Here is a 24929-nt window from a genome sequence, read left to right on the forward strand (position 1 = left end):
TGCATTCCCTGGCCAGAGATGCAGTTAATGAACTTTCAGAACCAGGGAACAGATGGCTTTTTGAGGGTAAGTGGAATTTCCCAGATTCCCTCTAAACATAAATCAGTGCAGGAAGGGAAGACAGGCATCAGGGAACAGAGAATAAGCTTCTTGTAGAAAGCCTTCTAGAGAAATATGTGAACACATGCTCATCAGTAACTGTCTTTGCAGATCGACACTAAAATCTAGAGTAAGCCAACCATGAACACAAATATGTGCAAGTGTATCACAGTTCCAGAGGTAAACAGCTCAGACATCTTTTAAAGGAATCCTAAAGTGGACATAACAAACATTCCCTATAAACATTTCATCTATATACTGTCCAGACAGATCCCATATATTCAGGAAGCCGTCACTCATTGATGAGACAAGGTGGATGAGGTAATATCTTTTATTGAACCAACTTCTGTTGGTGAGAGAGACAGGCTTTCAAGCTTACACAGAGCTCTTAAGCTTGTCACTCTCACCAACAGAAGTTTGTTCCAACAAAGGATAGTACCTCATCACCTTGACTCTCTAATATCCTGGGACTGACACAGCTACAACAACACCGTATATCACTCCTTGACGTGAAGCTAGATTGCATTTAAGAGCGTATAAAACAAGCCCTTTTAAAACACTATTTGAGATGGGAGACATACATGACATAACTGGGTTCAGAATTTGGCCTTAAGTGTTAACTTAATAACTGGCTAAGTCTCTTTTCGTTCTTTTTCTTGAGCTTCTAAGCTGTATAGTTTACAAAGCAGGGAAGGTCATACTGTAATACTTTATGGCATAATTCTAGTGTCATGCATTAAGTGCAGATTTACTACCTTCTATTAAATTTCAACAGCCATAACAAAGCCTTATGTTGCAGACATTCAATCAGACACGCAAATATTTAGTAATAATAATAATCAACACTCCCCCAAGGGGCTGATCTGGCTCTTTACAGCTAGAAGTTCATTCAGTCTCACTCAAACATTAAAACATTCTTTTTTGAAGATTGTAAAAAGCATAGTCTACTGATCATTTTACTAACGGAAGTAGAGAACCCCATATTGCAGAGACCAGCAAATAGGTACCTTTGGACCTTGAACCAAATATAGAAGCCAATATAGTGCATGCTCCAGAACTGATTCAGCCACAGCATGATCACATCACTGAGTCTACAGTATGTGGTCTGTCGTTACATCTAAAGCTCCTGCTTGATTAATATTTGGCATTTAATGTTAACACTGAGAACTTAGGAATCTAGAGGCTAACACTGCAGTAATTTCAATTACCATTGTAGTGGTAATGGCCTGGGTTAGTTTTACAAGATCTGTTAATGGAAGGGGAATTCCAGAATTCACAGGTATCAAAATATATTTATACTAATAACCATCAGTTATGAGGTCCTTGATAACCACATTGGGAGAAAGGTCAAATGTCAGTTTTCAAGAAACCAAGCTTTGAGTTTCCAAATGGCCTACACTTATTTCCTCTTCCATATACCCATATATCCAGTACCTGTATCACATGGCAGTATAGCTTTACCATCGGAATTAATGATAATGTTTTAACTGTGGTATATAGTTACACATTGTATATGCAAGTTGGGAAGTACTTTGGCTGAGACTGATTTAAATATCTACTTCCCAAGTGCATAGGTTTACTTTAACCAACCCGCTTAAGAAAAGCAATACGAAAAATATGGCATTTTTACTCTCCCCTACATTTCTTCTTTATTTTTTCTCGTTTGAAACCCTTGTTGCTTTTTGCGGGGCAACTTTATCAAACCATCCTAGCATACACTATTTTCTTCTTGATAACTCTTCCCCTCCCCAACTTCAGTGTTACACGGGGCAGATTGAACAATTCACATTTAGAGATAGAGTTTTAAATTCAAGACCACTTGAAGGCCCATAGACTCTTCCTTAGTGGAGAATGAGAATTCAAAGACATTTTTTTAGATTATTTTCACTTTTGCTAGTTTGTTTAAACGAGTTCACCTTGATGTGTCATGAAATACCCCTTCTTGGTCTTCGTTTTCCTTGTTATACCTGGCCAGCGCAAGCAGCTGAGATCTTTTCTCTACTTTCCCTGCATCTCTGTGCAACGCTTTGTAATATATCTCTATCTGTATTATTTTTTCTAAGCCTTTCAGACTGCTGTTACATGATCAGGATTCTCCTGAATTTCTATGCATTCAATCTCTTCCCGCTCCTTCCTTTTGGCCCGTTTCTTTTTCTTGTGGTGCTTTTTGGAGGGTGGGAAAAAAGTTAGGAAGACGGGTAAAATAACAAAACAGTGCAGTAGTGTGCAACTGCTGGTGAGCAGCAAGCATTTGAACAGTGTGAAGGTCAAGTTTGAAGGCACAAAGAGAAGGGGGACCAACCCAATAAGAAAAGAAGTAACATTTTGCAAAATGGCTGTCCCGTGCTCTTGGAGGGAGTTTTTTATACACTGAGTTCGGGTGTGCTCAGTTGCTAGTACAAATGTGTAAAGCAGGGGTGCACAGTGATCTATGGCAAAATTCAAAGTGTAGATAAGGCACAGTATAGAAATACAATCCATGTCTACATTCCATAAAGTCATCAAGCCTAGGACACCCAACTCTATTGAGGTGACACTGAGAATTAACCAGAAGTTTCCCAAAGGATGAATAACCAGGAAAAAGGTCAGTATTAACACCAGCAGGATGCCGAAGCCAGAAATCAGGACAGGCATAGTTACTGATAAACCATAGTGGTCCATGAAAACAAAGGTAGGATTGAACACGATGAATTTGATGCTCTGTATTAGAGATAGTGGCCTTAACTTCTCCAGCAATTCCACCACCTCCCTTTGTGTGTTTTCACTAGTCCTGGCCACCAGATACATGCGGGAAGCAATGATGTTGTTCTCGTCTCCAGCCTTGGAGAAAATTATGTCATTTTTGAAGTGCTGGAATTCGGATTTTTTTAAAAAGGAGCTCTGGAGGATGCTGATAAAGTCACTTTTGTTGGTGGTGCTGATGTTGCCAACTCTCAGGTACTGATAGTATTGTTCAATCCAGGACACTGTATTGAAACCATGGCTCAGTGTTTTTAAGTCTTCTTGCACAGTGCCATTCCAATATTCAAGAGGTTCATAGATGTAGAATCCTATCACAGGACTGTAGTTGCTGAAATACTTCTGCTGAATGAGGGCATAGGAGACGCTTGGAGACTCACTGGCTAGGAGGTTGATGATGTTGGCCCCCTCACTGATCTGTAAGCACCCCATAAAGGAGAAAGAGGCATAAATGAGATACAGTATCACTACAAATGGCTTGACGTAGATGTTAGTAATCCATTCATTGTAATGCTCTCGTAGGAAATGCTGGATGAAGTGATTCTGGTAGGGGTCAGTCTCATGATGAGAAGTGTGCTGATGGCCGTCGCTCATCATGGTTTGGAACCACATAGGTTTCCTTTCCAGGTATTCTGCTGAAGGGATTTTACAACAGAAGATACTGTGGTAACGGTTCTGCTCCAACTGCCCAGCAAAGACCAAGCAAGAGCCAAAGAAGGAGAAGATATAGAAGTAGTTCAACAGGATGGAGATGCACATGTTCTGGCAGAAAACTTTCACAGCCTCGATGTTGGTGAAAGGACTGGCACCCATGCCAAAGGCTATGAAATACAAGGAACTCGTCATTGTATAGGAGACCATGACATCGGAATAGGTATCTGCTACCCTATCCTTGAATGGAAGGTTCTCTCTGGTTCTGCGCCATCCTGAAAGAAGTTCAAACACTCCCTTGGTTCCATGACCTAAAACAATAACAATAACAACGTATAAACACAGGGTTCCACTTTTCATTCTGCAACGTTCATGTGAACTTTTGGCAACTACGTTTTAGTAAACAGACTTTTAAAAAAAACATTTGTATCATTTTACTAGTTAAATACAAATAAAATTTTCAGATCTGTAGGTCCAAAGTTAGACACTTTAATCATAGTTAGGTACCTAAATAAGCTGTCTGATATTCAGAGGGGCTGCTTGCCCAGCATCTCAGATAGGAGCTGATCCAATGCCCTTTGCAGAGAATGCAAAGACTTGGGCTCAAAACAAAGTGAATTGTTTAGCTGCCTAAATATGGATTTAGGTTGCCTATCTTGAAGTGTCAGAGCTTAAAAATGTTTTTTCAAATAATTATATATATATATACATGCACATACATTTTCTCCTTGTCTACACTTCTTTCTTTCTCTCTCTCTGCTATTCGGGACTGACCCTGTCAGGTAACGAGTGCCCTCAGTTCCCATGGGAGCTGAGAGCACTCAGCACACAGTAGGAGGTGCTCCAAACCTCACAAGAACAGGTTCTTATTTATTGTTTAATCATGGGATGCATTTTGGGGTACATTTTGTATTGAACATGGAAGGTCATTCCAGCTATGCTCCTGGCAACCTTGGTTACTGAATATCGTCAGTGTTCTGGGATTCCCCAGCTATCAAATTTTGGCACAAATTGTTTGGCTAAGATTTAATTATTGTTTTTAAATGACATCTTTAGTGAATCAGGTTAGAAAAAGTTTTTTTTCTCTGTGGAAATTGTCAACATTTTGTTCAAAAAAGCAAAAACCTGAATGCAAATGGTTTCTTTTCTTTTCTTTTTCTTTTTTGGATGAAAAGTGATAAAAATTCCAGAGAATGTCTGAAATAAAATGTCAATTTTGGAGCTTTTGGTTTTCCAGAATTAATTAACATTTTTGGGGGAAAGCAGACACTTATTGTGAACATTTTAGTTCAGTCAAAAACTCAATATTCTGCTGAAAACAATTTTGATGGAAAATTTTTGACCAGCCCTAAATCTTTAGCTGTCACTGTAGTGAAGAGAAACTTCCACACACAAATTGAATGTGCCATTTTGAGACTGTGGAATTAACTCCCACCAGTACTGAGGACTATCACAAACCTCACCATCTTCTGCTCCAAGTGCAAGGTGGACTTCTTCAACCAGCCTTCTCTCACATAAACATACAGCAGTGTGTTAGAAAAATAACAACACAGACAAAATCAAAGTGCTATGAAAACAAAACAGTCCACTGCACACACAATTGTCCTTTGGGGAGAGCAGGAGAGAGAGAATGAATCACATGTGACAAATGTGTAATTGTAGCATAATGCACCGCTGGAAGGTGCTCAGATATTATGGTTATGAAAGCAGTGTAAGAAATTATATAGAATAGAATGTAACCCATATGGTCTCCTTGAGTCTGAAAAAACCCTAAAATAATGAATGAGCCATGTTATGATCTCACAAAACATTGGTTTCACAGCATTGTTGTGCTATTTTAGTGATTATTCAGCAAAAAACATTCACTTTGGTCAAAAAGCCACTTTTCTTTGAACTAAGATTTAGATGAACATTTTTTGACTGGTTCAAGTGTTTGCTAAGTGCTAAACCAGTGATGCCGCACCTTTTCCATAATTTGGCCTCCTGTTACAGCACACAAATATTTTGGGACTGTCTTACAACTAGTCATAAAGAAAGGGATGGTAGTTGCAACTCTGTTATGACTCGCCCCCACTCCCAGTTGAGAAGCCATGTTCTAAACTATCTTACATCAAAGCCCTAAGCCAGTGTCTGCTGATGTCAATGGAAAGTCTGTCATTGAATTTATGGGGCTTTGAATCAGTAGACTAAAGAGAATTGCAGACCACGGAAGCAGACATACCACTGGACAGAGAGAGAAAGGTGGAAATTGGAAACCAGTAGAAATAGAATGTTGATATATATATATATATATATATATATATATATATATATATATATATATATATATATATTCACTGAGCATAGCAAAGGAATTATAAACAGCAAGACAGGAGGAAAAGCCCTTGTAATTGTATCAGAAACACGATGATAGGGAGACCCACAGTTGGTGACTGGATAACGAAGTGTGCTGAAAAGTCTGTTGGGTTTATATTTTTATTTACTTTTTTCTTATCCACACACTACTTCTGGTGCCAAAAGCAGACCCTTGACAGCTGTTCCGGGCAGGGAAAATTACAGCATAAAATGTCAGGTGCTGTGAATGTTCCCTGTTTTACTGGGGTGCACTGTAAATCAGTGTCCCCCAGCGATATGTAAACATTTGGCCTCACAGAAATTTTCTAGTTAACAAAAAATCTTAATCGAAATGCTCCCCTCCTGTTAACTTAATTTTGATAACTGGTGACTTTTACATTCCTGGGTAAGTTCATGATGAGCCAGGTCAAAGTCGCAGGCTACTTATTGCACATTATCACACAACATTCCTGGGGAATTAAAAATCCTGTGCACGATATTTTAAAATTCTGCATATTTTCTTTGTCAGAATAACACAGAATAATCACACCAGTTTCAATTATTTTTGGTAATTTATTTCACAATACCCATCAGCAGGTATGTCTGTAACAATACAGACAACAACAAAAATTCAAGAAATGCTTTTTGACAAATAGATTCCTTACTAGGCAAATTAATACGGAACTCTGAGTAATAATTCATTTAAACTACAATACAGAACCATATTTCCCACACCCCCTCAGAAGCAGTGCAAAGGCTTGGGGGAATCAGGGGTAACAGCGGAGCTGAGGGAGAGGGACATAAATTGCTGGGAACTTGGGAGCCTGGGTGGGACATCCCACATGTTTTTCCCTGCCTCACGACTACCTTTACCCCCTTATCTTTGGTACTTGATTTCTGCTATTTTCCTGATGACTAAATATGCTAATTTTATTTCCCATATGCTATCTAGCAACTATCATTTTCTGCAACACATACTTTGGACTATTCCGGTTCTTATTGCTTTCTCGCTGCTCAACTGGGGCATCATCTATACTTTATGAGATGGGTAAATGAAGCTTGACTTCTCATCAGGTGACATAGCAGAGCTAGGAGGCAAATGAGTGCGTGAGAGCTAAGATCTTTGTTAGAGCAAACATTTTGTTGTTTTGTGTGAAAACAACCAGCAAACCTTTTTCAGAGTCAATTCTTCTCTGGATTGAATCCCCCATCGTATATGTGTAACCTATATTCTTTGTTCCAAGAAGTATACATGTTTGCCTTTTCATGTCACAAAACGTGAAATTTTGATGAAATGGCTATTTTCCCATCAAAAGCAACCCCTCCCCCCCCCAAAAAAAATCCTATACTGGCTAATTTCCACATGTCATTGACACGGACCTGTGGTGGTCCAATCAGCCTCTATTATTTTTTTCTGTAAAATGGTTCATTGCCTTCCCCTGCACTTAGCAAACAGAGTCATTTTCACACACACACGTGAGTGAAAGTTCAGATGATACGAATGGCATCTGGAATTCGTAACAACATGATTCACAGCACAAATATTTCACCCTGCTCCCATAAGCCCTCCCAACTCTTTCCCCCTGCCAACTCCCAGTAGAACACTGAGAACTCATTTATGGATTCAATCCTGCAAGGTGCTGAGCACTCTGGCCTGATTCAGCAAAATACTTAAGCACACACTTATCTTTCACAGATTAATAGATTCCAGGACCAGAAGGGATCACTGTGATCTTTCTAGTCTGATCGCCTGTATAAAACAGGCCATAGAACTTCTCCAAAATAATTTGTAGGGCATATCTTTTAGAAAAGCATCCAATCTTGATTTAAAAATTGTCAGTGATGGAGAATCCGCTATGGCCTTGGTAAGTTGTTCGAATGGTTAATTATTCTCACTGTTAAAAATTTACAACTCATTTCCAGTCTGAATTTGTCTAGCTTCAACTTCTAGACATTGGATTGGGTTATATTTTTCTCTGCTGGATTAAAAGACCATTATTAAATATTTGTTCCCCATTTAGGTACTTATAGACTGTAACCAAAGCACCCCTTTCCCTTTGCTTTTTTAAGCTAACTAGGTTGCTCTTCTTGAGTCTAACACTATAAGGCATGATTTCTAATCCCTTAATCATTCTTATGGCTCTTCTCTGAACCTTCTCCAATTTACCAGCCTCCTTCTTGACACCAGAACTGGACATAGTATTCCAGAGATGGTCAAACCTTGCCAAATACAGAGTAAAGTAATCTTTCTATTCCTACTTGAGCATCTCCTGTTTATGCATCCAAGAATCTCATTCGCCCTTTTGGGCACAGCATAGTACCGGAAGCTCATGGCTAGCTGATTATCCATCACAACCAGCAAACCTTTTTCAGAGTCAATTCTTCTCTGGATTGAATCCCGCATCGTATATGTGTGACCTATATTCTTTGTTCCAAGAAGTATAAATGTGCTTTTAGCTATGTTAAAATGCATATTGTTTGCTTGAGCCCAGTTTACCAAGCAATCCAGATCACTCTCTATCAGTGACCTGTCCTCTTCCTTATTTACCGCTCCCCCCATTTTTTGTGTCATCTGCAAAGTTTATCAGTGATGATTTTATCTTATCTTCTGTGTCATTGAAAAAATGTTCAGTAGCCAAGAACCAATCCCTATGGGACCCCACTAGAAAAACATCCATCTGATGATGATTCCTGGTTTGCCATTTCATTTTGAGCCCTAACAGTTAGTCAGTTTTTACTCCATTTAATGTATGGCATGTTAATTTTAAATCTTTTTAGTTTTTTTAATCAACATGTCATGTGGCACCAAGTCAAATGCCTTACAGGAGTCTACGTGTATTACATCAACACTATTACCTTTATCAACCAAACTTGTAACCTCATAATAAAAAGATATAGTTAGGCTGACAGGATATATTTTCCATAAACTCATGGTGACTGGCATTAACTAAATTATCATCCTTTGATTCTTTATTAATTGAATCACATATCAGCTGCTCCATTATCTTGTCCGGGATCAATGCCAGACTTACAGGACTATAATTACCCAGGTCATCTTGTTTACCCTTTTGAAACATGGGCAAATTTATCTTTCTTCAAGTTTTCTGGGACTTCCTTAGGGTTCCAAGTTTTATTGAAAATCAATATTATTGGTCCAGCAAGCTCCTCAGTCAGCTGTTTTGAAACTCTTGGATGCAAGTTATCTGGACTTGCTAATTTAAAAATGTCTAACTTTAGTAGCTTCTATTTAACATTCTCCTGACATACCAGTGGAATGGAAAGAGTATTATCATATGATTTGACTACATCATTGTTTTTTTCCCCAAATACAGAACAGAAATATTTATTGAACACTCCGGTTCCTATCTTTTCTACATTATTATTGATAATTCTGCCATTTCTATCTAGTAATAAACTAATATCATTGTTGTCATTCTTTTTGTTCCTAATATACTTTAGAAACTCAATCGTATTGTCCTTAAATCTGCTGCCCATAGATTTCGCCTTGTGTCCCTTTGCTTCTAATTTATATTCATTACTATCAACTTCCCCTTTCTTCCATTTCTTTTCTGTATATTTTATAGTTACCTTCACTTCCTCTCTAAACCAGGTATGCCTTTCTTCTTCAGTTGTGGCTTTTGGGGCATCACATATTTGGGGCATCACATTTTTCTTCTTAAATTCTTCCTCTCAGCTTCTTTGGCTCATATTTTCTTTTGTTTTGTGACACTGGCCCTGTTAACGTATATATTTCAGTGGTCCGAGCTATATTCTCTTTGCACATTATAAATATGATAAAATCCGGATCACTTGGACTTAAGGTACGATTACATTTTAGTTATGTGATCAGTTCCTCTTTATCTGTCAAGACAAGGTCTAATATAGAATCCCACAGTGTTGGCTGCAATACTTTTTGAGTTAGGAAATTGTCATCTATCATATTTTGAAATTCCAGTGATGTTTTAATACATGAGACATCCAGCATATAGTATTCATATTGAAATCCCTCATGATCATACCACTTTTCCCCCTACATACTATAGAAGAAGCTATACCAGCAAAAGTTACTTGTATAGACCTGCCTTTAAGGGCTCACTTTACTATACAATCCTCTCCACTACCTATCCCCATTCCAGTGATTCTATCCCAGTTCTGCCTGGGCGGGGGTGGGGAGGGGAATGTTTTCTACATTGTGCATCCTTTTAATACTCCTTTTCCGGAAACTATGCAATTCACAGAGCCTCAGGTGTCAACTGATTGCTAAGTGGCTAATCATTCTTTTACATTTGCAGCATTTAAGACCATTTCCCTCTGTTTAAGCAGTCGCACAGACACAGCTCTTGAATACATTTCTGCATAGGTCATAACACCTCTCAGCAGACATGTCCAGGGTTTTCATCTGATAAGAAGAATTTTGTACTTATAATAGCAATTTTCAGCTCTATAATGCTTTGCAAATATAAATCCTGTAAGCCCCTTAGATCCTCCGGTTGGATAAGTATTAGTATCCTCATTTTACACGTGGGGATACTCAGGCAAGTCACTTAACCTTTGCCTCAAGTCATACAGTGAGAAAGAGGCATTGATGGGAATAAAGCCCCAAACCCACTCTGCCATAGAGTAGCTACAGGACAGGTGACATATGACATATATAGTAGTAGTGTGAGACTGGGGCCTTACAATGCTAAGCACCGTACAAACGCATAGTAAAAGACAGTCCCTGACCTTAGACTATGAATGAAAAATGAAGGTGGGCGAATGGACACATTTCTATTACCCCACCCCCATTTTACAGTTGGGAAACTGAAGCCCATTGGACTGAAGTGACTGGGGCAAGGTCACAAAGGCAGCAGTAGCTGTGAACCACAATATGCGGAAGAGTGAGGAATTGAACCTGGTTCTCCTAGAGCCATAGTGCAGTGCTTTAATCACAAGCTCAGCCTTCCTCTCTAAAGAGGGATCCTGCGCCCCGCACTGGAAACACCCACTAGCGAGTGCAGTAAAACACCTCCGTTTTATGAATGTAACGAAGGAGACATTTCGAACCACACACACACCTGGAATCATACGCGACAATATGTAAAATCCAGCCAGAGGCCCAGTGACAGCACCCTGCTGAAATCATCATCACACTATGGACACTTTCCTTTCTCTCATTTGAGATTGCTCCAGATCCTCAAAGGTATTTAGTCTCTTAATGTCCTTGGGTTTCAGTGGAATTTAGCAGCTTTTGAGGAATGGGGCCTTTGTGACACTTTCAGGACTGAATATATGCAATACTTTAAAAATACGATGAAATAGACTTGCAGGTGCATTGCCCTCTTGATGGCATTGCGTGTAGGATAACACCCACTAATGCTGATTGGATTTATACAGACACACTGAGAAAGGTGCTTGTACCCTGCTGTGTCTCTCTTTCTTGAAAAGTATGCAGTACAGAATTGCTCTTTTAAGTCACACATCCCTCTAATAATAAAATGGCTAGTTAAAAAAGCTGGCTTCTATAGCAGGAATGTTAAATGAAGCGTAGTGAAATATCATCCAGCAGAACTGCACATCTTTACTGAAGTGGCCCTGCAGGGAAATCTGTCTCAGGACATTGGTTTTTCTATAGTTTAGCACTTTGAGCAAAAAACCCCCCACCCTGAACACATTTATGCCTAAAAGGTTTTTCTCTGCCTTAACATACCTGTGCCAGCCTAATGATATTTTGCATGCCTGAATGGATGGTTTCCAGCTCCTGCATTGTATTCCACTTCCCATGTGAACCCCAATTAGAAAAAATCCTGGAATGAATTGCCTTGCACTCTCTGACAGAGGTGAGCAGTAGGGCTAGTGCTGTCATCTTTGTTTTAAATGTTTGCATTTATTTCTATTAGTGTTGATGTTTCCTGAGGTCTTTTGAATACCCCTCAGAGCCATGGAGGGGCCCAAAATCATGCAGGTCTCTTCACTGCATTTTAGGAGTTCTTCACTGATAGAGATACCATGAGCAATTCAAGTTTTAGTCCTTGGGCCAAATTCAGAAGATGGAGTAAGCTAGACTCCCCCTTACACTCACTTGAGGGTGAGATTTTCACAATTGCTCTGCTGTCGTTGGGAATTTCACTATTAGAGAGTCAGGTCAACAATGAATACTTCCAAAGAGCCTACTCTCAGTTTCCATTAAACTTATTTAAACCCAGTCTACCGCTGTGTAAGGAAGGCTGAGCTCCCACACTGAGGAGCTGGAAGAAGATGTAAGTTAAAAGAGCCCTCATGCTAATTTTACTTTCACCTACCTATGGATCCCTGGTATGTAAATTACACCCCCTCACACTGCCAGATATATCAGTAAGGCAGGTGACAAGCAGTGAGTGTCACTCTTCCCCTTCTTCCCATTTCCTGCTCTCTTACTTTCACCAGCTCCCTTTTCTTGCCAGTCCCTCCATCCTGGTTTTACCGCCAATTAAAAATAGCAACAACAAAAAAAAAACTACCAACTACAAAACGTGTGACTAAGAAAACGATGCCAATCACCACCATGTCCATTTGCTTCGGTGTTACAGCCGTGCCCCCAACCTTCCATTTGTTTGTGTTTCTCAGACTGTGTGCCCGCCAGGGGAAGGACTGCTTATATGTGTATCTGCACAGAGACAACACAATGGGGCCTTGATCCTGATTGAATAATAATAGCAATAATACACAGAGACTGGGAGTGGCTGGGTCATTACACATATTGAATCTATTTCCCCATGTTAAGTATCCTCACACCTTCCTGTCAACTGTCTAAATGGGCCATCTTGATTATCACTACAAAAGTTGTTTTTCTCCTGCTGATAATAGCTCATCTTAATTAGTCTCTTACAGTTTGTATGGCTACTTCCACCTTTTCATGTTCTCTGTATGTATATATACATATCTTCTTACTATATGTTCCATTCTATGCATCCTATGAAATGGGCTGTAGCCCACGAAAGCTTATGCTCAAATAAATTTGTTCATCTCTAAGGTGCCACAAATACTCCTGTTCTTATAATGAATAAAGGAGGCCATGTCATATTAAAAACAGTTGAAATATTTACTGTAGATGTTAAAAAGCAAATGTTAAATCAAAATCTTCAAAGTCAAACCCAGCCAAGGCTTGAATGGGAAAAGCATGCAAGGAATCAAAGTGTACAAAATCTTTATGTCTTTGCAGGTAGCACAAGACTCTAGACGATAATTTAGCAACTTCGATTTCAAATCTTTCCCTAGTTATAGCATCTACAACCACTTTTTGGAACTGCACTGCCATTGGTATTGGGTATGAGATCAGGCTTTAGCGCTGGATTTGAACCAATGACCCTGCAGAGAATGTGTTACTAACAGAACCATGCTGGCATTTTTCTGTATTCAAGGTTAGCCTGGCACTTTTTGTTTTAAAGTCACATTTTGCAACCTCACAGATTTTGGATGTTCTTTCTTTCTTTGTTCAAGGAGTACTAAAATACCTAATCATAAAAACCACTCTGAGTTGGAGTAGATCGAAATGTAGAGTACAGATGCAGATGGATTTGTTTAACAATTACCTTGTCATGTGATTTACGTTTGAATTAATACATACAGCTTGAAAATTGTATATATCCCCGAATACCACTTATTTTTCTGCTGTGCCTTAGCAATGATTAAAATCCTTTTTTTCTTTTTCTTATCTATGCCTCTAGATTAACTTTGTAAATAGCGATTATACAAACAGAAATTGTCATCAGATGATGCAGCTTTAAGTGACACATAAAGAAACCTGAGATGAATTTAGATCAAATTACTAATGAATTAATTATTTATTCATTTATGCCAATACCACTGGACAGATTTGTGAAGCTGATTAGAAGACTGAAGCTGCTAGGTACAAAATGGATCTATAACTAGAAAGATCAGGAGGAAGATTGGGAATTTGAGATTACCAATGGGGTCACAGGAAATGGAAGCATTTAAGTATCAAATTGGTTAGTCCATGTAAAATAATGTGATGCAATCTATAAACTCTGATCATAATTGAAGCAATGAGTTTGGCTATTTACTGTTCTTCAGTTCTAGTAGGCGGTAGGAAAATTTGTGGTATTCAAAGAAAAGCAACAAAAATTATCAAGGGGCAGGAGGAGAGATTAAAAAGAGCAAGTCTGTAGAGCTTGGCTGAAGGATGACTGAGATATTTGTGAGTGTGACAGGAAGGAGAACAGTCCATACATTTTTGAAGGATGTATTCACAATGGAAGGGGAAGAACTGTTTAGAGCAGTAGTTCTCAACCAGGGGTATGCAAATGCCTAGGGGTACACAGAGGTCTTCCACAAGGTACATCAACTCATCTAGATATTTGCCTAGCTTTACAACAGGCTACATAAAAAGTACTAGCAAAGTCAGTACAAACTAAAATTTCATACAGACAATGACTTTTTATACTGCTCTATATATTAGACACTGAAATGTAAGTACAATATTTATATTCCAATTGATTTATTGTATAATTATATGGTAAAAATGAGCAAGTCAGCAATTTGTCAGTAACAGTGTGCTGTGACACTTGTGTATTTTTATATCTGGTTTTGTAAACAAGTAGTTTTTAAGTGAGGTGAAACTTGTGGTATGCAAGACAAATCAGACTCCTGAAAGGGGCACAGTAGTCTGGAAAGGTTGAGAACCACTGGTTTAGAGGTATCCAAAGAGGAAGGGTATAACTAGGAGCAATGGGATAAAATTAAGGGAAATGTTAACTGCTATTCAGATTAAACTTTCCAGTAATGAGATCCATTAGTCTGTGAAATAGTCTCCCTCGGGAGGCTGAGGTTATCCCATTGCTTGAATAATTTAAAGCTAGACTGATAAAGCGTTGTAGGGAACAATCTCCCATTGGCAGGGAGCTAGGTTTCCAGCTCTGACTTCTATGAGCCAGATCCTCAGCTGGTGTAAATCAGCATACCACCCTGGAGATCAATGGAGCCATGCTGATATATACCAGCTGAGGATCCGGCCCTATGACTCTATAATCATCTTGTTTTTGTGGCTTTCATAATATACCAACTAGTCTAATGAAGGCTGTCTTTGGTGCATAAAATTGGTGTGTTCTTACAATGAGATGGCCAGTTCAAGATAGCTCTCTCAATGTAAAATCCTACTGGACACAGGGCACCAGTAGTTGTTACTCCCTTGATCCAGCTAGTCAAATCAACCTCATACCCCTCACCTGGAGTCCACCTCAGGTAGCGACACTGATGTAAAATCTCCAGTGCCTTGTTTCACACTGAGATATCTATCCTGAAGTAAAACCACTCCCCCCTGTGACCCCATATGCCAAGTTGCAATGCTCAGAGTGGAGAGCTGGGTCCAGCCCCATGAGGCAGGAGCTGCCGGCAGTGGGGGGTGGGCTTGCTCTCCAGCTCACAACCAATGACCCATCACCCCCCACCACCCTCCAATGCAAAACCTGGCTCCACCACTGAGTGCACCCCAGAGTAGGTGAGCTTTTCTGGGCAGCCTGGAAAGTGAGGTAATAGTTTTTGAAGTTTTAAATGATTATTTGTATTATGGGAGTGCCTATAGGCAACCACCATCAGGGACCCATTGTGCTAAGGGCTGTATATATGTAAAGCAACAGGCAGTCCTTGACTTGAAGAGTTCTAAATTGACAAGACAGACAAAGGAAAAGAAGGGAAACTGAGTCAAAGACACTCTCCCCATAGCAGAGTCAGGACTAGAACACCGCTCAGTTCAGTCCCCGCTCCACTAGACCATTATGCCTCACTAAAACACATGTACATAAATAATCATAATACTGTAGTATACATGGTATACTGAAGATTTCACCTTGATGGGTCTCAAAGTGTCATAGTACCGTGCATTACAGATAGCACAAGTAGTCAAGGGGATGGGGGACTGGGACAACTAGCTGAGTGGGAAGGTTGGGATGGATGTCTGAAGGAGGCAGGCATCCTATGGAAAAATAATATGTGATCATGTTATTAAAGACTGTATCATAATGCATATGCAAAATGCCAGAATTAAGGTCATACAGACAACCTTAAGTCTGGCATTTCCTAACTTCTGAACGCTTGATTAGCAACTTTAGTAATGTATTTTTAATGGAAGTTTTATGAGTATCCTCCTCATTCAATGTGTGGCCCTAAGTGTTATTTATTGCACACCGTTCAAATCCTGCACTCGACACAGAATTATTAATAGTCCCCTTGGTGATTCTAAGGTGGTCTCACCACGGTGTCTGTGTGCATTGCATACATCAACGAGTTTATCTTCACAATATTCCTGTGAGATTAAGTAATATGATCCTCCCCATTTTACAGCATGGGAACTGAGGCACTGAGAGATTAAGGCTAAAATTGTCAAATATCCACTAATTCTGGGAACCCAACTTGAGACATCTATGCTGTTATTTTCCAGAGTAATTAGCATTTTTATAGCACTTGATATGCTCAAAGCACAGCGCCAATCAACTTCAGCTGCAGCTTTGAGTGCTCAACCCTGTCAGGTGTCTCACCCTGGGCACCCAGAAAATGAGAAAGACACAATTAGTGACCACGTGGGAACATTTTGATTTAAGTGACTTGCCCAGCATCACACAGGAACTCTATGGCAGAGGCATGGATAGAATCTTAGCCATGAGACCATCCTATCTCTTTTTGCAAGCCTGTGCCCCATACATTACACATCTTCCAGCTTCTGCAACGAATGAGGCAGGGGTCCTACAAGTAAGAGCCTCTTTCACTACACAACCCTAAATAATCTCCAGATGACTGTTGAGTGTGCCTGGTGCAGAGCTTGGAATTATATTGAGGAGTTCCTTCCTGGAGAGTAGTCCCATGTTCAGTCCCCTGGACTCATCACGCAGCTTGATCAAATCCTCCTATGTAATATCAGTTGCATAAAACGGGCTAGTTTAGCATATACTGCAGGGCAAAACTCCCATGGATTTCAGTCATGTGCGGTGTTGGCTTTATAACCATGAGCTGTGTTGGCTTGTGTAAACCTTGAAAATCACCAGCCCTTCCCCACGCCACACACACGCTGCAGTTAGCAGCATTTAGCAGCTTATTGATAGCTTATTAATATGAATGAAACCTGACCATTAGCAGTGTGTCCCAACAGGAGATAATTAAGTTTTTGGCAGCATTCTAATAGCATCTGAAAACTGCTTCCATTTTCTCTGTGGCCTCCCTCGTTAGGGCAGTGCGTTAGGGCAGTGTCAGTCTGATGAGTTGTCCACCATTCTTACATTTTATTTTGAATGTGTCCTTTCCTTCTGAGAAACATAAGCTGGGGGTGGGGGGGGGGGTGGGGAAATGAGGGAATAAGGATTGGAGTGGGAACCCTGTCTCTGTTGTTCTGTGTTTCACAACAACCTGCAATAGAGATTCCTAAGGGCTAGTTTACACACACGTTTTGGACCAGTATAACTATTTTGGTTAGAGGTGTGACTTTTTACTGACATAATATACTGGTACAAACCTAGTGTGGATGTATTATACCAATATAAAGGTGCCTTATAGCAGTATAGCTTATTGCCCTTCCTGTACAGGAATAGCTATGTCAATATAAAACATCTTTATATTGATATAACTGTGTTCCCACTGGAGGTGCTGGTATCATTAAAAAAGTATAGTTTTCTAGCATAGGCGAAGCTTTAGGTTTAAATAATATTAAAAAATACTGACAGTTTTGCAAGCTGAACAATTGATTTTTGCTTGGGCTTGTAATATTTGAGGATGTTTGGGTCTGGAATTTTGATTCAGGCTCATCTCTTTCTTCCATTTAAAGAAACTGTCAAGCAGGAGATTTTTCCCTGTAAAAAACCCTGTACAATGAAAAAAAATGAGGGGAATAAGGAAATTGATGGACTCATAGGCTTATACACTTTATGGCCAGAAGGGACCATCATGATCATCTGGTCTGGCCTCCTGCACATTGCAGGCCACAGAACCTCACCCACCTAATCCTGCAGTAAGTCCATAACCTCTGGCTGAGTTACTCCACAAATCTTGATTTAAAGACTTCAAGTTACAGAGATCCACCATTTACTCTAGTTAAAACCAGCAAGTGACCCATGTCCCAAGTTGCAGAGGAAGGCAACCCCTCTGCCCCCAAGGTATCTGCCAATCTGACCTAAGGGAAAATTACTTCCCAATCCCAAATATGGCAGTTAGACCCTTCGCATGTGCTGAGACCCATCACCCAGACACCTGGTAAAGAATTTTCTGTAGTAATTCAGAGCTCTCCTCATCTAGTGTCCCATCTCCTGCCATTGGAAATGTTTGCAGATGCAGATGGGCTATATGCCATTGTAGGCATCCTCGTCATACTGTCCCCTTCATAAATGTATCAAGCTCAGTCTTGAAACAAGTTAGGTTTGTTTGCCCCCATTACTCCCCTTGGAAGGCTGTCCTAGAACTTCACTCTTCTGATGGTTAGAAACCATTATCTAATTTCAAGCCTAAACTTGTTGATGGCCATTTTGTACCCATTTGTTCTTGTGCCAACATTGACCCTTAACATAAATAACTCCTCTGCATCCCTGTTTGTCCTTCTAATGTATTTATATAGATCTATCATATCTCCCCTTGGCCTTCATTTTGTTAGGTTAAACAAGCCAAGCTCCTTAAGTCTCCTCTCATAAGGCAAGTTCTCCATTCCTCTGATTATCCCAGTAGCCCTTCTGTTCACCTGTTCCAGTTTGCATTCATCTTAAGCATGGGAAACCAGAACTACACACAACATTCTAAATGCGGTCTCACCAGTGCCCTGTACAATGGTAATAAAACTTCCTATCACTACTGGAAATACCGCGCTTGATACATCCTAGGATTTCATTAGCTTTTTCCCAGCTGCATCTCAATGGCAACTCATAGTCATCCTGTGATTGACCAATAGTCTTTCTCCTCTTTCGTTGCTTCCAACTGGTAAATGCCCCACATATAGCAAAATCTCTTGTTCTTAGTCCCTAAATGCATCACCTTGCACTTTCCACGATTAAATTTCATCCCATTTCTATTACTCGAGTTTACAAGGTCATCAACATCTTCTATAATATTTCAGTCCTGCTCCATATTAGCAATACCTTCCAACTTTTATCATATAGATTTTATTAGCACACTCCCACTTTTTGTGCCATCATTAAAATGTTAAATAAAATCTGTCCCAAGGCCAATCCTTGAGGAACTCCTCTAATAACCTCCCTCTAGCCTGAAACTTCACCTTTCAATATGACCCATTATACTCTCCCCTTTAGTCTTCCATTCTCATGTTAATCCCCATCTTCTCCAGTTTAACTAATGATTTCCCATCTGGCACTGTATCAAAAGCTTTACTGAAATCCAGCTAGATTAGATCTACTGCATTTCCTTTATCTAGAGAATCAGTTATCTTCTCAAAGAAAAAGATCAGTTTGGTCTGGCATGATCTACCTTTTGTAAAACCATGATGTATTTCATTCCAATTACAATTTAACTCTATACCTTTAAGTACTCTTTCAAGATTAGTTTCAAGACCTTGCATACAACTGAGGTCAAACTAACAGGCCTGTAGTTTCCCAGATCATTTTTTCCCCATTTTCTCTGCAACCTTTCCCTACAATTTTTTCTCCTTGCTTGTGATGCAGGGTTCAGATTGTTTCTGCAACTTGGACTTAAAATAATTCAAAGCCTCCTCCACGTTCAGATTCTTGAGTTCTTCAGTCTAGTCAACTTCCCTAACTAATTCTCTTAAATTTGTAAAGGTTGCCCTTTTGAAATCAGGGACCCTTATTGTAGACCTATTTTTGTTTATCCTTCTATTTAATTTAAGCTGAATTAACTCATGATCACTAGAACCAAAGTTGTCCTCTACAGCCAGTTCTTCTATAGGTCCTCGCTACTTACCAATACTTAATCTAAAATGGCATCACCTCTTGTTGGTTAGGTGACTGTCTGGTGAAGAAATCTGTCATCTCTCACATCCAGGAATATCTGGGCCCTCTCATTATCAGTAGCATTTGTCCGCCAGTCTATATCTGGGAAATTAAAGTCTCCCATAACCACACAATTCCCAGTATCATTTATTTAATTAAAATATAAGAGGTCTATATCCATTTCCAAATCAGATCCTAGGGTTCTGTAGCAAACCCCAAGCAGTATCGCAGTGGAGCTTCTGTTACCTTTCTTCCCCAAAGTGATTTAGACCGAAACAGATTCCACGTTATCCATTCTGTCACTTCATATTTATTTACAGTATGCCTCATCATTAATATACAATACTATTCCATCACCTTTCCTTTCTTTCTGTCTTTCCTGAACAGCACACACTCTTCTTTACCAGTATTCCAGTCAGGACTATTATTCCACCATGTTTCCCTTATCATATAATATCTGGTTTCACTTCCTGCACCAGTAGTTCGAGTTCCTCCATGTGGTTACCTAGGCTTCCTGCACTGGTATACACACATCTTAGTTATTTCCTCTTGGCCTCACCCAGGGTCATAGAATCATAGAATAACAGAGTTGGAAGGGACCTCTGGAGGCCATCTAGTCCAGCCCCCTGCCCAGAGCAGGACCAATCCCAACTACATCATCCCAGCCAGGGCTTTGTCAAGCCTGACCTTAAAAACTTCTAAGGAAGGGGATTCCACCACCTCCCTAGGTAACGCATTCCAGTGTTTCACCACCCTCCTAGTGAAAAAGTTTTTCCTAATATCCAACCTAAACCTCCCCCACTGCAACTTGAGACCATTACTCCTTGTCCTGTCATCTGCTATCATTGAGAATAGTCTAGATCCATCCTCTTTGGATCCACCTTTCAGGTAGTTAAAAGCAGCTATCAAATCCCCCCTCATTCTTCTCTTCTGTAGACTAAACAATCCCAGTTCCCTCAGCCTCTCCTCATAAGTCGTGTGTTCCAGTCCCCTAATCATTTTTGTTGCCCTTCGCTGGACTCTCTCCAATTTTTCCACATCCTTCTTGTAGTGTGGGGCCCAAAGCTGGACACAGTACTCCAGATGAGGCCTCACCAATGTTGAATAGAGGGAAACGATCACATCCCTCGATCTGCTGGTAATGCCCCTACTTATACACCCCAAAATGCCATTGGCTTTCTTGGCAACAAGGGCACACTGTTGACTCATATCCAACTTCTCGTCCACTGTCACCCCTAGGTCCTTCTCTGCAGAACTGCTGCCTAGCCATTCAGTCTCTAGTCTGTAGTGGTGCATGGGATTCTTCCGTCCTAAGTGCAGGACTCTGCACTTGTCCTTGTTGAACCTCATCAGATTTCTTTTGGCCCAATCCTCCAATTTGTCTAGGTCCCTCTGTATCCTATCCCTACCCTCCAGCGTATCTAGCACTCCTCCCAGTTTAGTGTCATCCGCAAACTTGCTGAGGGTTCAATCCACACCATCCTCCAGATCATTAATGAAGATATTGAACAAAACTGGCCCCAGGACAGACCCTTGGGGCACTCCGCTAGATACCGGCTGCCAATCTGACATGGAGCCATTGATCACTACCCGTTGAGCCTGACAATCTAGCCAACTTTCTACCCACCTTGTAGTGCATCCATCCAGCCCATACTTCTTTAACTTGCTGACAAGAATACTGTGGGAGACCGTGTCAAAAGCTTTGCTAAAGTCAAGGAATAACACGTCTACTGCTTTCCCTTTATCCACAGAATCAGTTATCTCATCATAGAAGGCAATTAGATTAGTCAGGCATGACTTTCCCTTGGTGAATCCATGCTGACTGTTCCTGATCACTTTCATCTCCTCTAAGTGCTTCAGAACTGATTCCTTGAGGACATGCTCCATGATTTTTCTGGGGACTGAGGTGAGGCTGACCGGCCTGTAGTTCCCAGGATCATCCTTCTTCCGTTTTTTAAAGATGGGCACTACATTAGCCTTTTTACAATCTTCTGGGACTTCCCCCGATTGCCATGAGTTTTCAAAGATAATGGCCAATGGCTCTGCAATCACATCCGCCAATTCCTTTAGCACTCTCGGATGCAACGCATCCGGCCCCATGGACTTGTGCACGTCCAGTTTTTCTAAATAGTCCTGAACCACTTCTTCCTTCACAGAGGGCTGGCCACCTCCTCCCCATGCTGTGTTGCCCAGTGCAGTAGTCTGGGAGCTGACCTTGTTCGTGAAGACAGAGGCAAAAAAAGCATTGAGTATGTTAGCTTTTTCCACATCCTCTGTCACTAGGTTGCCTCCCTCATTTGGTAAGGGGCCCACACTTTCCTTGGCTTTCTTCTTTTTGCCAACATACCTGAAGAAACCCTTCTTGTTACTCTTAACATCCCTCGCTAGCTGCAACTCCAGGTGTGATTTAGCCTTCCTGATTCCATTCCTACATGCCCGAGCAATATTTATATACTCCTCCGTGGTCATTTGTCCAATCTTCCACTTCTTGTAAGCCTCTTTTTTGTGTTTAAGAGCAGCAAGGATTTCACTGTTAAGCCAAGCTGGTCGCCTGCCATATTTACTATTCTTTCTACACATCGGGATGGTTTGTCCCTGTAACCTCAATAAGGATTCTTTAAAATACAGCCAGCTCTCCTGGACTCCTTTCCCCCTCATGTTATTCTCCCAGGGGATCTTGCCCATCAGTTCCCTGAGGGAGTCAAAGTCTGCTTTTCTGAAGTCCAGGGTCCATATTCTCCTGCTTTCCTTTCTTCCTTGTGTCAGGATCCTGAACTCGACCATTTCATGGTCACTGCCTCCCAGATTCCCATCCACTTTTGCTTCCCCTACTAATTCTTCCCAGTTTGTGAGCAGCAGGTCAAGAAGAGCTCCACCCCTAGTTGGTTCCTCCAGCACTTGCACCAGGAAATTGTCCCCTACAGTTTCCAAAAACTTCCTGGATTGTCTGTGCACCGCTGTATTGCTCTCCCAGAAGATATCAGGATGATTGAAGTCGCCCATGAGAACCAGGGTGTGCAATCTAGTAGCTTCTGCGACTTGCCGGAAGAAAGCCTCGTCCACCTCATCCCCCTGGTCCGGTGATCGATAGCAGACTCCCACCACGACATCACCCTTGTTGCTCAGGCTTCTGAACTTAATCCAGAAACTCTCAGGTTTTTCTGCAGTTTCATACTTGAGCTCTGAGCAGTCATACTGCTCCCTTACATACAGTGCAACTCCCCCACCTTTTCTGCCCTGCCTGTCCTTTCTGAACAGTTTATACCCATCCATGACAGTACTTCAGTCATGCGAGTTATCCCACCAAGTCTCCATTATTCCAATCACATCATAATTCCCTGACTTTGCCAGGACCTCCAGTTCTCCCTGCTTGTTTCCCAGGCTTTGTGCATTTGTATATAGGCACTTGAGATAACCCGCTGATAGCCCCTTGTTCTCAGTATGAGGCAGGAGCCCTCCCCTCTCACACGCTCCTGCTTGTGCTTCCTCCCGGTATCCCGCTTCCCCACTTACCTCAGGGCTTTGGTCTCCTTCCCCCGGTGAACCTAGTTTAAAGCCCTCCTCACTTGGTTAGCCAACCTGCTCGCGAAGATGCTCTTCCCTCTCTTTGTTAAGTGGAGCCTGTCTCTGCCTAGCACTCCTCCTTCTTGGAACACCATCCCATGGTCGAAGAATCCAAAGCCTTCTCTCCGACACCACCTGCGTAGCCATTCATTGACTTCCACGATTCGACGATCCCTACCCCAGCCTTTTCCTTCCACAGGGAGGATGGACGAGAACACCACTTGCGCCTCATACTCCTTTATCCTCCTTCCCAGAGCCACGTAGTCCGCAGTGATCCGCTCAAGGTCATTCTTGGCAGTATCATTGGTGCCCATGTGGAAAAGCAGGAAGGGATAGCGGTCCGAGGGTTTGATGAGTCTCGGCAGACTCTCCGTCACATCGCGAATCTTAGCCCCTGGCAAGCAGCAGACTTCTCTGTTTTCCCGGTCAGGGCGGCAGATAGATGACTCAGTCCCCCTGAGGAGAGAGTCCCCGACCACCACCACCCGCCTCCTTCTATTGGGAGTGGTGGTCGTGGAACCTCCAACCTTAGCACAGTGCATCTCATGCCTTTCAACTGGTGGAGTCTCCTTCTGCTCCCTTCCCCCAGACATATCATGTGGGCCACTCCCCGCAATGGTACCTGTGGAGAGAACATGAAAACGATTACTTACTTGTGTCTGCGTTGCTGGTACATGGACGTTCCCCCTTCTTCTTCTGGAGGTCACATGTTGCCAGATTTCTTCACTGTCCTCCTGTCCGTGCTGCGCAGCCTGCTCTGAATCTTCAGAACCTTGTGCCTGTAGAAGCATATCCTGACGTCTGTCCAGGAAATCTTCAGTTTCTCTTATGCAACGCAGGGTCGATACCTGTTGCTCCAGACCTTGAACCTTCTCTTCCAATATGGAGACCAGCTTGCACTTTGTACAGACAAAGTCGCTTCTGTCCTCTGGAAGAAAGACAAACATGGCACATCCAGTGCAGGTCACAACAGTTGAACACTCCATATTACCTTCCTACTATGAGCTTCCTCAGGAGATGCAGTAATTACTCAGAGAAGTCATTAGGGTGTAAGCCTCAGTGGGCTCACTCCAGGCGAACTCCCAGGTCCTTGCCTGATTAGGTACAGTCATTTTACTGCCAGTGTCATCGTACCTCTTGTTTGCCATTCTTCTATCTGCTATCATTCCTTTCTCCATTGCTGTATCCTCTTTTACTTGATTTTCCTCCTGCCCAATATTAGAATCAGACATAGAGATTACAAGGGCTTTTCCCAACTATCTCCCCTAAATTACTAGTTTAAAGCTCTTTTAATCAGTTGTGCAAAGCTCAATCCCAGAAATCTATTTCCTTCCCTATTCAACTGGAGTCCATCCCGTGAGAACAGTCCTCTGCCTGTGAATGTTTCCCAGTGGAAACATCCCAAAGCCCTCCTTCTAGCACCATTGCCTGAACCATTTGTTGATCATCATAACTTCGTCTTGCCTTTGCTCTCCTCCCCTAGAAACAGGTAGAATCCCACTGAAAATCATCTGAGCCTCCATTTCTTTAAGCATCTTCCCCAGCCTGGTGTAGTCTTCTTTGATGCCGTCCAATAAGAATCTACCAGTATCATTTGTTCCCACTTGAATGACAATCAGTGGATTATTT

At 41.3% G+C, this 24929-nt stretch overlaps 1 protein-coding gene across 2 annotated transcripts in view; it reads right to left on the reverse strand.

Moving 5' to 3' along the window:
* Nucleotides 1-2166: 2166 nt before the first annotated feature.
* The window catches only part of PTCHD4 (patched domain containing 4), a 115818-nt gene continuing 93055 nt past the window's right edge, over nt 2167-24929 (reverse strand). For both annotated transcript variants that reach the window (XM_073335093.1, XM_073335091.1), the window contains exon 3: nt 2167-3800. In XM_073335093.1, the coding sequence (XP_073191194.1) occupies nt 2167-3800 (1634 nt within the window). The remainder of the gene's footprint in view (nt 3801-24929) is intronic.

The sequence above is a fragment of the Lepidochelys kempii genome, chromosome 3 (genome assembly GCF_965140265.1).
Source record: "Lepidochelys kempii isolate rLepKem1 chromosome 3, rLepKem1.hap2, whole genome shotgun sequence".
Classification (NCBI taxonomy): Eukaryota; Metazoa; Chordata; order Testudines; family Cheloniidae; genus Lepidochelys; species Lepidochelys kempii.